The sequence below is a fragment of the Carassius gibelio genome, chromosome A23, assembly GCF_023724105.1.
Source record: "Carassius gibelio isolate Cgi1373 ecotype wild population from Czech Republic chromosome A23, carGib1.2-hapl.c, whole genome shotgun sequence".
In the NCBI taxonomy this organism is placed as follows: Eukaryota; Metazoa; Chordata; class Actinopteri; order Cypriniformes; family Cyprinidae; genus Carassius; species Carassius gibelio.
In genome coordinates this window covers 21,366,353-21,383,211 of record NC_068393.1, presented here as the reverse complement: position 1 = coordinate 21,383,211, position 16,859 = coordinate 21,366,353, and the positions used below count along the sequence as shown (strand labels likewise).

The window sequence follows — 16,859 nt, the reverse complement described above, 5'->3', positions numbered from 1 at the left end:
CATGTCACATGGTTAGCTTGAGGCTGGGTCAGTGGATGACTTGTCCAAGATTGCAGCTTAGCAGAGCGAGCTTTTGTTTGCTTTGTCTCAAAGCATGAGAAGGAGGTGAACTTGAGAAGGAAAGAACTTTCAGCATACCATTTTCTTTCTGAATCATTTTTTTTTTCTTTCTGTATCTTCATCTCAATAAAATGTAGGACACACTGACAAAACAATCTTAATTTGACAGTAAGGGAATGCGCTCTCACCTGGGCGAATGTGTACAATACTCATGAACCCGAGCACTTTAACTGCCCTAGACTGTTGAGCACAGGGCTATTAAGCATTTAATCAGATTAGGGGAGATGGGTTAATATCCCTCTCATGGAGTGCTAAATATAGCATATTCAAAGTGCTGCTTAACAAGAGGATAACACACAGCCCAGCCCACTTTACGTTAACATGCCCTCAGACCCAATTTATCGGCCAGCTGAACCCAGAGTGCAAGGTAAACTAGTGCACGTATGCCAAAGCGGGAACTAAACTATTTAGGCTCCTATTAATGTGGGTGTTAGCTATGTTAGCTCCCTTTGCCACATAGCTAATGTAACACTCACTGTTAACTTTAATGCATTATGGCATGAACTTTTATGTGAATTCCCTGGAAATCAAACTCCATGACCAAGTTGTTGCTTGTGTCACATTTAACTATTTAAGGTACAAAAAAACTGTTAGCAACAGTGAGCAACATTTAACAAATTTATTTGTGTAAGGATAGAATTTTACCTTCCAACATTAAGAGAGGGAATGTAAATTATTTGTCTGAACAAAAGTCTAAATATTAAAGTGAACCAAATCTACTGATTTCCCAAAATGCCTTTTAAATTTAAATTTGATTTCAAATTGAGGTAGCAAACAGGATGCAGAATTGCAATTTGAATGTAGAGAAGTAGACATGTAATTATTAACTAGAAAAACAACGTTCATCAGTGCCACGTTCGTTGACTTCACAGCCATGTTTTGAAAAATAACAATAAAAATTAAATTCAGATTCACATTAATTCAAAGGAACTCAGTTATGTTAATCTTAATTTTGCAAAACCATATGTTAGATCAGGTGAATATAAACAAAAACTTCAAAAAAGTCATTTAGCAAACGCTTTTATCTAAAGCGACTTACAAATGAGGAAAATGGAAGCAATCAAAATCAACAAAACAGAAATGATATACAAGTGCTATAACAAGTCTCAGTTATCTTAACGCAGTACACAGATTTTAAAATAATATAATAAATAAATAAAAATAAAAAATATAGAATACAAAAAGAATAGAGCAAGCTAGTGTTAGAGGTCTTTTTTTGCTTTTGTTAATTTTTATAGTAAATTAAAATAAAACAGAATACAAAAAGATGAGAAAGCTAGTTGTTTTTTTTTTTTTTAAGAATAGAATTTCAATTCTTGAAGATGGCTAAGGACTCGGCTGCTCTGATTGAGTTGGGTAGGTCATTCCACCAGGAGGGAACATTAAATTTATAAGTCCGTAAAAGTGAGTTTGTGCTTCTTTGGGATGGCAAAATAAACACAATCTTCTAGAGGGCATATAAGTCTGAAGTAATGAAGGTGTGCAGAGCCAGTGGTAGTTTTGTAGGCAAACATCAATGCCTTGAATGTTATGCGTGCAGCTATTGGTAGCCAGTGCAAATTGATAAACAGAAGTGTGATGTGCATTCTTTTCAGCTCATTAAAAATGTATATTGCTGCCTCATTCTGGATTAATTATACATTAAGGTTTGATAGAACTGGCTGGCAGACCTGCCAAGAGAGCATTGCAATAGTCCAGCCTGGACAGAACAAGAGCTTGAACAAGGAGTTGTGCAGCATGTTCTGAAAGAAATGGTCTGATCTTCTTGATGTTGAATAAAGCAAATCTGCAGGACAGGGCAGTTTTAGCAATGTTGTTTGAGAATGTCAGCTGATCATCAGTCATAACGCCATGGTTTCTGGCTGTTTTTGATGGAGTGTTGATGTGCCTAACTTGATGGTGAAATTGTGATGAAAAGATGAGTTTGCTGGAAACACAAGCAGTTCTGTCTTGGCAAGGTTGAGTTGAAGGTGATGGTCTTTCATCCAGCAAGAAATGTCTGTTAGACGAGCTGAGATGCGAGCAGCTACCGTCGGACCATCAGGATGGAATGAGAGGTAGAGTTGAGTGTCAACAGCATAGCAGTGATATGAAAAGCCATGTTTCTTAATGACAGAACCTAATGATGCCATGTAGACAGAGAAGAGAAGTGGTCCAAGAACTGATCCCTGAAGCACCCCAGTGGGTGGGTTTCTTAAGAACTGGGGTTATACGAGCCTGTCTAAATGTTTGGTGGGACAAAGGAGCAAGAAAAACGTTTTAAAGTGAATGTGAGAGTTAGACAAATTGTTTATTATGTTATAGTAGTATGTCCTTTTAGCAGTTGATGCATTAGCAGAGAAGGAAGAAAGGAGTGACTGATAAACATTTCAGCAGCTCTAAGCTTAGAGCGATGTTGGTGGAGAACATCAGATAACCAAGGGGTAGAAGGTGTGGTGCAAGAAGTGTCTTAACAAAATGTAAGAGTGGAGCAGAAAGTATCAATAGCACTGTTAGCATCAAAAGATGCTAACAGTTTAGAGGAAGGAAGCGAAGATGAAACCATAGCAGATAGCTTGGAGGGTGAGAGATGTACCGTTGCCAAAGTACAAAGTTTAAGAAATCGTTAAACAGGTAGATTGATGCATTGTTTAGCCTACATGATGTACTATAAACAGACTGACCAACTGCTACTTTAAGCATTAGAGACTAACAGATCAGTTTCTGTTGCATTGCAACAACAGATGGCATGGTAACAAAGTGTTAATTAGTTACATTCGAAAAAAATGTAGGTTTTTAACACAGTTTCCTGGTGAAAACATTATCTTACAACGGCACTGCGCTTTTAGGCTAGTCAAGGCTTGTTTGTGCTAGAAAGTGCTCGTGTTGGTTTAGCATGCTTTTAACCAGTAAAACCATCCAAAACACAACAAATGCTGGCTTATCAGCAGGGTGTGAATATCATATTTTTTTTTTTTTTTTTTAAACCACACAACAGGAAGAGATAATCTATAGAACAACAACATGATACAAGGGTTAAATAGAGACTTGTGTGTGACATTTTGTTGGTAACAAACATCATTGAGGCAATGTATTTAAAAAAGAAATCACCTTTTAATGAGTCATTCATATTTGCAAATACATGATGCATCGCAATATTGACAGCAGTGAGCTCAGAATTCCACATCTGAATTCACATACAAGTTTAATTTAGAAGATAAAACACACATAGACTGAGACATACTCACTTGTTTGGCCACCCAAATGCAATGACTCAAAATGAAATTTTACATCAACAGTTGTTGAGAATTTGCTGCACTACTGCTTGGCCGGTTCTTTCGACTCATAAAACACAACAGTAACTTTTCACAGCATTAGACTAAGGTCCTAACCTAGACCTCAGCTCAAACATGTACAAAAATAGAAGGTTCAGTAGAAAAATAGGAGATTATGTGTGAGTGAGAATATGGGAGGAAAGTGTCCATCTCTGTATGATCAGTTAATGCAAATCTACTGGACAGACTATGCAACATTGTATCACCAGAGTGTAGGCTCATATGAGGACCGCAAGGGCTTAGGGGAGCATCTAGAACAAGGCCTTGACATATGGCCATTTATTTTTTTATTCTGAAAGGTGCTCCTGAGTGCCCCAATGCCCTCCTTTTACCCATTTTACACCTTTGGACTGCTACTGGAAAATCTATGCAGCATTAAATCACTGAATTGTAGACTTTGCTGAGGACCACAAAGCCTTAGAGGAGCATTTGGGACATGGCCTTAAGATACAGCCATCAAATGCATGTGAACGAAGGGGGTCCCATTTCTTTAGATTCTAAACAAGAATGTGCCCAAGTGCCCCTAATGTCCCCCTTTTGCCCAGTCTCCACCCTAAGTCTACTACTGGACAGGCTATGCAGCATTGCGTCGCCAAAGTGTGGATTTGGGAGCATTGGGGGCCTTAACATATGTCAGAGCACTCACTTTCAGACTTCATGGAATAATTCAAGTGGGGGATTGTGTTGCATTAATTTCCAACAGCATGTAGATGCTTTTACGACAAATATTGTAATGAAGAATATCAAGAATATCTTTGGTATATGTCTTAAATGAGCTTCTGCTTCTCACTGCTGTTTCTCTGTTGGTCTTAATCCCCCAGGTTATGCAGGTTAGATGTGTCAAAGATTTAATCTCTGGATTTGGTGGCTGTGTGATAATTAGGTCTTCAGAAAGACGCCAGGTAACCTGGATATTACAACAACAATTTGGACATAACCTATTTTTACTAATTGTATTCCTGTTCAAAAGTGACCTGTTTTACTTCTCTGCATTAGATATAATGGCATTGCCCTGGACAGTTTAATCTGAGCTAAACCCGCACTGAGCCAACAGTACATTGAGGTAAATTTAGATGAGACAAGAAACTGTGGAAAACTCTCATGTTCAATCTTGCACACAGATATACAAATCTTGCCAGTTGCTTTAGATGGAAAAATGGCTCTTCATACAGCAACCCTTTCATACGGACCCCCCAAATTAATAAATTATAAAAAAATAAGTCTTACAACTATCTGTTGGAAATCCATGATCAAATGGCCTTCAAAATTCATCATCCATTTGCTATTGTACATTACCTTCACTCATATGTGTCTCCATAAAGATGTCTTGACTAACATACTTCAGGGTCATTCACGGAGTGACTTTAATTTTTCAGTATAAGGCACTGTTTTGGGTATCTGGTATCTATGAGAATATCCTTGGCTCAAGAAATGTGTCCATTCATTTCAGTCTGGTAGCATGAGTAATGAGCATCAAAAATGTATCTTGCTAATCTGTCTGCCCTTTCAACACATTATGTGGTATACCTTTGATTCTTCAAGTATGTCTGTTACACACACATATGTTCAAAAACAGTGTTGTGCTTCTGTAGGTCTGTAGGAAAGCCTAGGTAGACCGTGCTGCCTGACTGGAACAAATCCAAGGTACCTCACCTCCCCTACACCCCCTTTCTCTCATCCGGCGTGCTCGTAGCTTCTTCTGGCAGCAAGCAGGCAACAGCCAACTGGGAAAGTATTGGTTTTCCTCATGTTGTAGAGCACACAAAAAACTTGTCAACTAGTCTCATTGGGCGAGTGCTCTGATTAAACATGTTGGACAAAATTTGAGTTAAAAGTTGATCAGTTGCAGGGCAACCATGGCGAGAATGTGTGGGTGGGCTGGCAGGCATAGACTGGCTGCACCTGAGCAATGTAGTAATTGCTAAAGTTGCCATCTGCAATGTATGGTGCAGGCTGGTAATAGCAAGTGACATTAGCCACATTGGGAATTACATTCTGTTCTGCTAGAACACGTACCGCCAACATGGTGATGAGGCTCAGAGTCTGTCGCCTTTCATGTCCCATCAAGCATACTGTACTTTCATTGACGACACTGTATAACGTGGTCAGGTACTCATACTTCCTATCCTCTAATCCCACAAAGTGATTCTGCAGATAGGACTCTAACTTGCGCCTCTGTTCCGCCACATCTGAGAAGTCGATGAAGAACCGGGAACACATGTAGCGTTCGAGAAGCTTCATCTCGACTTCCGAGGCCGCACGGAAACCCCGCACCAGCAGGTGGCAGTACTTCAACAAGCCGCCCCCCCGGATCTCTTCTGGATTTCGCGTGCAGATCAGTTTCCGCTGCAGGTGGTCCAAGGCTACATTGAAGTCTCCGTAAACGCTCTCTCCCACGATGGAGGGGTGGAATGTCTCAGCCATAGGGTTTTCAGAGCACCCATAGAAGAGGAGGAGGGAGTCCAGACGGATCTGAAAAGAGTCAACGCTGAACTCAAACTGACGCCGCAGGGAATCCACAAACTTTAGTTCGACATTCTTCCCGCTGTTGTTGGAGAGGGAGATTAGACTCCAGCGGTCTGAATCATTACACACTTTCACCATCTTTTGCACATAAGCCTCCTGAGGAAAGAGAAAAAAGGTTTTCAAAAACTACAATGAACGACTCGTTTGGACTACAATGCATATTTTCTGGGATTTGTAATATCACAAATACTGGTTGAGCTGCACTATAAGTCAGAGAAGGGAGTGACATCACTATGAAGATGGACAAGAAAGATGGACTTAGAGTGTTTACAATCATCCGAGTTTAAATCGTGCTGGAATTGATTTGATTTTGACTAAATATTTACACTGAAGCTGGCAGTTGGCTATAATAATGGGCATGACATTTCCAGATCAGGCGCCAAGTGGTGTCAAACACAACACACACTGGACCAGCTAACCAATCACAGCACATTTCGTATTTCAGAAGGTGGGCCTTCATTGGATAAAGGGAACCATTTGAGCCTTTTGTGCCAGACTGGGGAGAGAGGTGTTGTAATAATGTAAAATGTAAAATGAGATCCTGTTCTAATACACCCCCAAAACAAAATCTTTGTAAAAGAGCAAAATACGACCCTTTTAAAATATAAATATGTTAAAAGATGCACAAAAGGGTATGTGGGTGCAGTATGAAATGTTTAAGCAGAGAAATAAATAATTATTTAAGTCATTGCCCTTGGTATTATTTAAATGTGTGCAAGAAAAAAAATGAATATATCTGCAATAGGCATACTCTCAAAAGCAGAAGACTACAGTTGCTAATTTTGTCATTGTAAAGTGTGTTTGCATATGAAGGCATTCCTTCACAATGCTATTGCTTTTAATTATATTTGCCTAATTTGCATACACGTAAAGGCTGTCTGCCTTTGCATACATTAAATAGAGAGAGGAGAAAGCGGATCCATAGTAAATTGGTTTAGACAAATCCTATTTGTAGTAGAAACCAGAATTTTTACTGTGGCCTTATCTTATTACAGCTTAAATGTAATATACGCTCTCTAGGACATGTCTAGATCCAGTCAGTGTTTAATCATAGCAGGTCGTGCACTTCCCCTTTATTAAACACATTAAACATATACATTATATCAGTAACAAAGTGGTTATTTAGCTGAATCTCTCTTATCCAAACTGACAGTATAAGGACAGTCCTGATGGAGTAACCTGAGGTTAAGTGATTTGCCGGAGGGTGACGAAACAACTCTTGCGAGGTTTGAACCCACAGCTTTTCAATTCCTAGCTAGGATTTTTAGCTAACTTGCTTAAAAACATCTTAAACCAGACTAAGCTGGTTTGCTGAAATTTATAGCTGGTCTCCAGGCTGAAAAATAGCCAAAACCCCTTAAAAAAAAAAAAAAAAAAGTATAATAATAATACAAAAGAGACCAGTTTATGATGGTTTAAACTAAGTAGGGCGCAACACAATTAAACAAATCAACATAATTTTCAAATAATATGGTCACCTTTAATGTAACTGGGGTGATTTTCTCTTTATTCACTCCTTCAGGCAGGAAATCCAGGAGCGAGTCGAGAACGATATCCTTGACGGTCTGAAACTCCACTTCTCCTTTCAGGTCCGCGCAAAATATGAGGTCAAGGTCTTTGTAGCCCAAACCGCTGTCCTCGTGCAGAACGTGACTGGCCGCGGAACCGTTCAGCCGGACCTCCCGGACGTGAATCTTGCGCTCCTCCATGCGCCTCCGCACGACTTTGACGATATCCCGAGGCTTCATCTCCAAAGTGGGGAAGTTCCATTTGCCGTGAATGGGGATGGATTCGGTGAGGATGACATCGAGACGCTTCACCTGCTCCCAGTTCAGCACGCTCAAGTTACTTAGATTCGCTTCCATGGCGAGTGGTTACAGATCGGTCTGTTATAGCCTATATAGTCCTACAATCGAGTCGTTTTGGGCCAAATCACACGAAACAAGTAGCGGATGAAAGAAGAAAATATCACAATTTCATTAAATAATTTTAGAAAAAGTATTTTTAGTCGGGCAAGAGTTTATATGCACGTCTATGCATTGCGTTTCGCCGCTGCGCCTCACCTCTGTGCGTAAAAGCTCTCCAGATGTCCAGTTTGCGCCTTTGCTCAGAGAGCTGGAGTTCGTGGCGAGCGTGGTTCTCTGGGGGACCGTGATGATCAAAATGATTGCTGCATGATTGCAAAGAGTTTTAGTGTCCGACAATAAAGGGTTTCGTGTTTCCAAGAATACGTATGTCAAATAGCAGAAGACCCCGTCCCTCTCCTCAACCAAAGCGAAAGTTGGAAGCTTCGAGTTTTTACATGTTGTTTTTGTTTTTATCTGTAAATAATAAATATATAGGTCAACCAGTAATATGCAGATCATGTTCAAGTGCGGACTAAAGAATACTGATGTGCATAATCATTAATAATTAAATGGAAGACCTACTTGCAGGATCACATTGTCTGCTGTGGCTCTGTGTAAACTGCTGGTTACTCATGTCATCTCGGTTGCACACAGTGAGGACGCGTAGAGATTAACCCGTAAACTAATGCAGGAGTGACGGAGACTTTGACTGATAGCTGCGCGCACCAATCCAGACAGTCCTCACCTACTACAGTGATATTATTCACAGTTATACCCATATACCGACCTGTTAAAACAGTACAGCAACATTTATAATGAGCAAAGTATAGCTTAGAATTTTTGTCTTATGTTATTTATTCTGTTTCTATGGCACAACGAAACAACTTTATTGATACAGGACAACACAATGTTTAAAATTCTACTTGCTATATGAGTCAAAAATGACAGAATTTCTAAAGGAAATTAGAGTGTAGGTACATAATTACTTAAAAATCGACCTTTCTGCCTTTATAGACAACAGTGAATGTCAATGCTGCCCTCTAGAGAAAGAAGTTGAATTGTACTTTTATAAATGTGAGTAAAAATGTTTCAGTCTCTGAAGCACATTAAGCAAGCCATGTGACATAAATAAAACCATGCTTTATTTCAGGGGATATTTTGCTGAAAAATGCACCTAGCTACTCCATATATGTCCTAAGTGGACATCCTTAAAAGAAAAATGCTTCATAAAGACTCCAGTGTCTTTATTCGCTTCCAAAAGTGCTGCAGATTTATTTTAGGGCTTGGATTGTGTGTTAGGGTTAGTCTATAGTAATTGAATTACTAGACTAAGGGAAAATCAACTCCCTGTTTAGATGGCTATGCAAACGTGTGTTTGTGAGGGAGTGAGACGGATGTGTGTAACTGTGTGTGTGTGTGTGTGTGTGTGTGTGTGTGTGTGTGTGTGTGTGTGTGTGTGTGTGTGTGTATGTGTGTCTGTGTAAGGAAGACTAGTTGGTAAGTGCGTGAGTATAAAGGACTGGCCGTAATGTCAGGTCAGGTTAGATGTCACCCAGAATCTATCAGGGGGAGCGGACCTGCGTCACAGTGGTAACAGCCAATAAAGCAGGATTATTCTAGATTACCCCCTACACCATGACTCTTGAACGACTTCTGAATGTGTGAGTTTGTGTGTTTAAGAGAGGAAAAGAAAGAAAAATTTGTATTTATTTTGAATCTGGACAGCATAAATTTACTGTAACTATGAATACATTTTATTAATTAGATTTTTTTTATAGAATTTTGACATTTACATTTTTTTTCTTCGTTAAACCATTTACATAAAATGATAGAAATAATGATAAAAACATTTATTGTCATGAAATGCAATTTAAAAAATCTTAATAGTTCTTAAAATGTGCTTTGTTTTCTTTAATGCAAACAATATCATTTTCTTTTAATTTCCTGGGGGAAATGTGATCTGGCCCATTAGCTGCTGGCATGTGATGTTGACTGGATCTGTAGGAATCTGACATTCCTCAGGGTCAGTTGAAGTGGTCAGGAGTTTCCTGTCTCTCTCTCTCCACACACAAACCAAGAGTCATAAACTTTATCACACTGTTTTTCTTTTAATTGCCCATATGCTTTCTCTTTAGCTCACACTAAAATATATGTTACAAAATTAGAAATGTGAGGGCCTACTATATATAAGTGTCTTCCTCACAAAATCTTTCTACTTAGGTAGCTAGACAGTGTCAAGGTAAAACAAAGACTGATGTTTGACTTCTTCAATGAGATCAGTTGAAGCTTTAGCCAATCCACCACCACAGCTATAACGGCGAGATAGTTACACACTTTCTCTCACTCTCTCTTTCTAACCCACACCACTAGCCACGTTAGCTTTTACAAAACTCACAGTATCATTATATACAGTATAATTCACAACCATGAAGCATACAGTATGTCCTTATTTGCATATTTGCTGTGTCAATGTCATTGATTGGGTGAATACAGTCTATAGCCTTGTGCATCCTCATACTAAAAATCACTATGTACTACCAAGGTTTTTTAATTGACTTTTCATTCTACAAAGGAAACAATAAAACAGTGTCTTCTTCACTAAAAATGCATGTCAGTATAAACATAACATAACTTGCATTTTTACAGTACTATGTTGTAGGTCTGTGCCATTGGTTAATCAGAAGTTATTCACAAACTTGTGGTCTTCACACCCACTTACACTTGGGCCAAACAGAGGAAAAACGTCATGTGAGTAAGCATGCTGAAGTGTAAAGACTGCCAATGTGGGTACTGGGATAAATTACTACAACAGAACATGAATGACCCCAAAATCTCAATTAAGCTATTTCACTGTAGTATATATATTATGTAACGTACATTGCCTTAATCAAAAATGTTCATTAACTGTTACTGTAGCCTGGACCTTAGGCTGAATGTCTGATCCATTCGACACACAAAATTTGAAACACTTCAGGAGTTTCAAAGTCATCATTGGATTGGTTGAAATATACAGGGAAAGTGTGTGTCACGCTCTTTAACATATCCTTCTGCCATCAGTCTGAATGACTGGCTACGTGTAAATAGAGGTTATAAACAGATGAAATACTATAACATTCCCAACAGTTAGTATTACATTTTATTGCTGTTTAATATTTCAATTAGAATTAAAACCGAATTTGATTACCACGGTTTTTAAAAACTCACAGTAAATACTGTCCAGCATTAAGCAACTCCAGCCAGTTAGGCAACTATGACTGAAGACAGACCTATTTGGAAGTCCTTTGGGTTTACATTTTTATTTGATTATTTTTAATAATATATATATATATATATATATATATATATATATATATATATATATATATATATATATATATATATATATATATATATATTTATTTATTTATTTTTATTTTTTTGCCGTATTTTTTGGACTATAAGTCGCACCTGAGTATAAGTCGCATCAGTCCAAAGATACATCATGATGAGGTAAAAAACATATATCAGTCACACTGGACTATAAGTCGCATTTATTTAGAACCATGAACCAATAGAAAACATTACCGTCTCCAGCCACGAGAGGGCGCTTTATGTTTTCAGTGTCGACTACAGGAGCACTGAGCAGTATAGAGCGCCCTCTCGCGGCTGTAGACGGTAATGTTTTCTCTTGGTTCATTTCTCTCAGTTCATGTCAAATTAATTTTGATAAATAAGTCGCACCTGACTATAAGTCGCAAGACCAGCCAAACTATGAAAAAAAGTGCCACTTACAGTCCAGAAAATACGATATATATATATATTGTCTGCTTATACGCGACTCAGCAGTATCTACAATTTCTCGACGTTAACTCTCTTGGTAAATATCTATTTCATCCAGCACTGTTTAGTCACTGTACTCTTGAATCGATTCACACCGTTTAACAAACTCATTTTGCCAAATAAACAAATTATTGCCATTGCTGATTAATATTAGAGTGGGGAAGGTTGCACTACTTTTTTTGCATTTCTTTTAGTTTCTCAGATATTGTTTGTATTACAAAGTAAAATATAAAAATAAAAATATGAAAACATCCACATCTGACAGCTACTTACCTGCACTACTTTAACATGTACACATGATAGTTGTCAAATGTTGCAACTGACCCCACAACAGGGGATGTTTGCAATAGTCCAGAGGGGCAGTTGCAACATTCATTAAAATGAAATGAAAATATATTCTTAAATATTATTTTGCAATATCTTTATTTTATTTGTGCACAGACAGGGTTTACAATAAGTTAAATTGGCTGTATAAAATAAAAAATAGTAAATGAAAAAAACAAAAACAAGTAACAACCATGTTTTGGTTAACTATTACAACACATTTGAACTTTTAATTCAATCATATTCAAGACACTGAAATTTAATAATAGCCTACTTCTGTTAACATCCGTGAAAGTTTACTGAACTGGGACCAGTTACATAAACAAAGCCACTAAGTTAAGACTGTGTCTAGTTTAACCAACTAGCAGTTAACCAAGGGGTAATCAGTCTTACTTTACAAATTCAAATTAGACAAATAACATTTTATGTAATTGACTTTATAAGTCTCTCTCTCTCTCTCTCTCTCTCTCTCTGTGTGTGTGTGTGTGTGTTTGTGTATGTGTGTTGCTTTGTTATTCTGTATTGTTGCCAGTGGCCAGGCAAAACATAAATAAATAAATTATCAATCAATCTAAAAGAGAAATCATGAGAAAATAATATGTTTACCTTCTCAAGCACCACCAACATAGGCCATAAAAATTTGCAACAATTCATAATAAATATGTATAATATTTATTATTTATTAATGCTACAACTTTACAAATAACTGCATTATTTTTCATTTGTTCAGATGTCTGTTGCCATCAGTTGGGCAACTTTCAGAGATTTCGCTAGCTTGTTTTGTTTGTTCATGATACTAACCTCATTGGGTGCATGACTGGTTTGTGGTTAGTCAGAACTTGAAGTGTACATGTTGTGTTTTCATGCCTCTGTGTGAAGTGGGAGTAAAAAAAAAAAGTGTTTGAAGAGTTTTAAACCTGATACATACTGTACAGTATGATTTACAAAGAGACCTGCCTGACTGTTGATGTTTTTTGGTGGACAGGCATTCAACCTGAGGCTGCTTTAACCAATTTGACCTTCGTCCTGTTTGGGGAAGTGTGTCTTCCTCTTAGAGAGGCTGGCCGCAATAATACATCAGATTTTCTTCCAAGGAACTGCCTCAAAATAAGTCTTAAGCAACTAAGCAAGATAAACATATATGAACAAGCATTTTGTAATTGAATCACATTTTATGAAGTATGTACAACATACATGTAAGCTTGAAAACGTGCAGTTATTACTGTACCTTACAAATGTCTTTGTTGGTGTCATTTTCTAATTAAGTCATGTTAGATATGATTTCTGATAGAAATTAAACTTCTTAAAATTTGTATAAATTACTTAACATGCACATTTTTAGGGTACTGGAAACAAACATTGGACAAATATAAGATATTTTGAAAAGGTTTTGTTTATTTTTTTCTGTTATTATTTATATTTTGTTTAAAATAAAACATTTATATATATTAACATAAATAATAAAAAACATTAATTGTCATGAAAAGCAATTCAAAATGCAATTCAAAGTCCTTAAAATATGCTTGATTCTTTATGCAAAATATAAATATTTTTATTTGAAAATAAATTTAGCTTAAATTAAATGAAAGTCATTGTGATAATATATATACATGAAATTTGCAAATTGATTGATATGACTTCCATATTAATTTATATCAATTTATATTAAATGTAGTTTTGTTCATTGGATGAAGGCACGTCACACAATCGGTCATTGTCTCAGTTTGATTAGTTTCTACCAAATGACAAATGAATTACTGTGTTTTGTGGCTAAGCCTATTTGCCTACCTATCTGTGATTACATGGTTAGTTGCAATTAGCATTGTGTTTTTCCGTTGCAACAGTTTTTAAGTTATGACTTAAACTGAAACGCCAGTGATCCTTACATTAATTAATTACTATTGAATTATGAATTATCATTGATCATTTAAATGAAATGGTGTTGTTTTGATACTCTTGTTTTCATGTTGTGGAATATGGACTGAATCCAGCAGAGGAGAGGTTGCTTACAACAACATGGAGAGGAAATGAAATGGCTTTCACAGTTCTGCTGAAATCGCATGTTCACTCCGGATTCTGTTTCCTGGTGATGTGTGGTTTCACACTCACACATATACACACACTCATGCTTTCTCTCTCACACAAAACACAATAATAACTCATTCCAGATGTGTGTTCTTAACTTTATAGTATGTTTATGGCCTTTTCATTTATATATTTGTCACAAAACCTTCACATACCATTCACGCAGATATGTGCAATGTACTGTAGAAACCTGTATATGTTTACATATATTTTACTACTAGTTTGGAAAGACATTTTTTATTAAGAAATGAACACTGTGGTCATTTAATTGTAATTTGCATATTTCTAAAACTCACTTGAATTTGTTTTAGTGAACCAGTCGCTTGACTGTTATGTCTTTCTGGGTGGTGAAACAGTGAGACAGCAGTTTGCGGTTTCACTCACAGCCTCGAGCTCAATCAAGGACTGAAGGTTAAGATGCTCATTAGAGCCCCCTTATGGCCACTATACTGATATTGCATATAATCATACAGTAGTCTACTTGTTTACTGAGAAATGCAATTTTGCTAATTCTGAACGAACTTGCTTAGTTAATTTAAACATGTATGTATGAACAGATATATAAACCGTAACCATAAATATATAAACCACTTTCCACAATGTTCTCTTGTTAGACACTTTATGATGACACAATTTAAGATGACTGAACCATGGGAAAAAACATGTGCAGCTTTGCTAAATCAGTGAGCAGGTAAAGATGCGTACAAGCTGACTCCTTTTTTTTTATATGACGACCTGACAATTCTTCCTTTTATTTCTCATCACAACATAAGTTGCGTTTCCATTACCTTTCAATCTGCACAAATCGAAAATAGGCCGAGGTGAAACATGCCAATTTCGTAAACACTCCCAAAACACAAAAAAGTGTCTATGCTCCCATGAGGTGGTTTTTAAGGCAATTTGAGAAAGGAATATTAAGCAAAACTGCATTGGAAACAGTTTTGTCACATTTACAGGTCACCTGGTGTAAAAGTGAAAGTCACATGATCATTCTTTAGTAGATTATAAGCTCCAAGAAACACCTTGTACGTGGCTGCTCTCAAGTATAAGGGGCTTACCTTGCCATTATATACAGTATATATCATATTGTGAGAATAATGGAGAATTTTTGTGTGCCCCTATCTGATCAGTACCATAAATGCAACACTTTACTGACCTAATTAGTGCCATTAGTATCCAGAATAAATAATTTACTGAGAAAGTCATTTATTCTGAAACTGTAACGTAACATTATATAATACGTGTCCTCCCTAAACTTCAAAGCACAAGAACTACCCAAATGAGGAGACACAAACTAAGGTCAAGTTGTATGGCAAGCAAAGGGATCTGATCTGATAATTCACTGGGAAAACCAGCCGTTCCTGCAGAGGCTAATATAGAGGTGTTATAACACGCAGGATGATTGTGCATAATAGCTTTTAATTGAGGCCAGATCAAACATATTGCAAGGTTAGATTTATCATTCATATAAAGCGCTTCCCACCATTAATGGTTAATTTACTCAAATGCATGTGTCCAACCCCTGATCAGAAATTAGGCAAATTGTGTGTCAGTTAATAGACACTGGACAAATAATTTGACTGATGGTATATCATTATTGCCAAACCTAACATTTATATTTACATTAGCATTAAAAAAAATGTTCCTACTCTGATTATTGTTTGATGATTAAGATGTAAATTACACTTAATTTCACGTTCTGATTCCTTCCTTTTATGCTTTTTGCCATTTTTGGGATGGTTTTGATGATGGAGGTTATGTGACAGTTATGAACCTCAGAATTAAATAGTTTACACACCTGCAGTGTTTCTGCGTTTCTAAAGATCTTTGGGTGTGTAAAGAAGGAGTTTTCTTGGTATACGTGTGTCTGAGACACTTGCTATTACCAGACCAACACAGAAATGATTTTGCCAACATTGAAGATTGATATGTAGTTTTGGATGCTGAGCATTTTACACTGCACTGAATACGAAACAATTACAAATGTATTTAATACTTTGCAAAAAGATTTTATTATTATTATTATTATTATTATTTGTATTATTATTATTATTTGTATTATTATTATTAGAGTATGTTCTACAAGGAAATACAATTTTAATGTTATTTGCCATTTCTTTGTAATAAATTTTAATTAAATAAAAAAATTAATTTATGCATTTAGCAGACGCTTTTATCCAAAGCGACTTACAGTACAGTGCATTCAGGCTATCAATTTTTACCTATCATTTGTTATTAAACTTATTATAGTAAGTTTCGTAGTTTTAAATTAAATAAATTGCAGGGTTTGATGTGATATGAGTTAATCGATCATTAGAAACAGATTCATCCGCACTGGATCACAACCCACGCATAGAATATAATTCCGCAAAGAACTGCAATTCCAGTTTTTCAAACATATAATATCATTCAGTATGAAGCCCAAGAGTAATTGAATAGACAGAGGGTGGCGAGTTTGAAAAAAAGCTGTTTTCATTCATTTACATAAACCTCATTGTATTTTAGTGACTTCACTATGATTCTAAAATATAGAAAACAGCAATAACAAAGAATGTTTGGGTGTGTCTAAACTGCTATTGTACAGCTAGCATATTCCATAAACTGGCTTATGTGTTCCTTTATGCTGGAATTGCTCAATTACAAGCTCTGCCTGTGAGTTTAATCATTCTTCTGTCAATTATAATCAGAACACTTACACTAAGCCATAAATGTGCACCATCACAGTTTGTTTTTCAAATTAACCTGTGTGATTTATCTCAAATCCTTTCACGGGGAAGAGAACAAAAAGTGAATATATTAAGATTAAAGTGTAGAGTAGTGTCAC

General features: G+C 36.6%; 1 protein-coding gene across 1 annotated transcript; it reads right to left on the bottom strand.

The window, feature by feature from the left end:
* Positions 1 to 3,191: 3,191 nt before the first annotated feature.
* LOC127944974 (terminal nucleotidyltransferase 5A) lies at positions 3,192 to 8,536 on the bottom strand. The gene is made up of 4 exons (XM_052541424.1): positions 8,390 to 8,536; positions 8,024 to 8,281; positions 7,439 to 7,866; positions 3,192 to 6,056 (listed from the first exon to the last, which is right to left on the bottom strand). The coding sequence occupies exons 3-4, from the start codon at positions 7,823 to 7,825 to the stop codon at positions 5,274 to 5,276; spliced, it is 1,170 nt and encodes a 389-aa protein (XP_052397384.1). The 5' UTR covers positions 7,826 to 7,866; positions 8,024 to 8,281; positions 8,390 to 8,536; the 3' UTR covers positions 3,192 to 5,273.
* Positions 8,537 to 16,859: the final 8,323 nt, after the last annotated feature.

What these genes read in the sequence shown, in the direction of transcription:
- LOC127944974 (XM_052541424.1), bottom strand. Translation starts at nt 7,825, where the DNA reads ATGGAAGCGAATCTAAGTAACTTGAGCGTGCTGAACTGGGAGCAGGTG. An exon ending in TCACCCCAGTTACATTAAAG is followed by an intron (nt 6,057 to 7,438) that starts GTGACCATATTA and finishes CTCTTTCCTCAG; the next exon opens with GAGGCTTATGTGCAAAAGAT.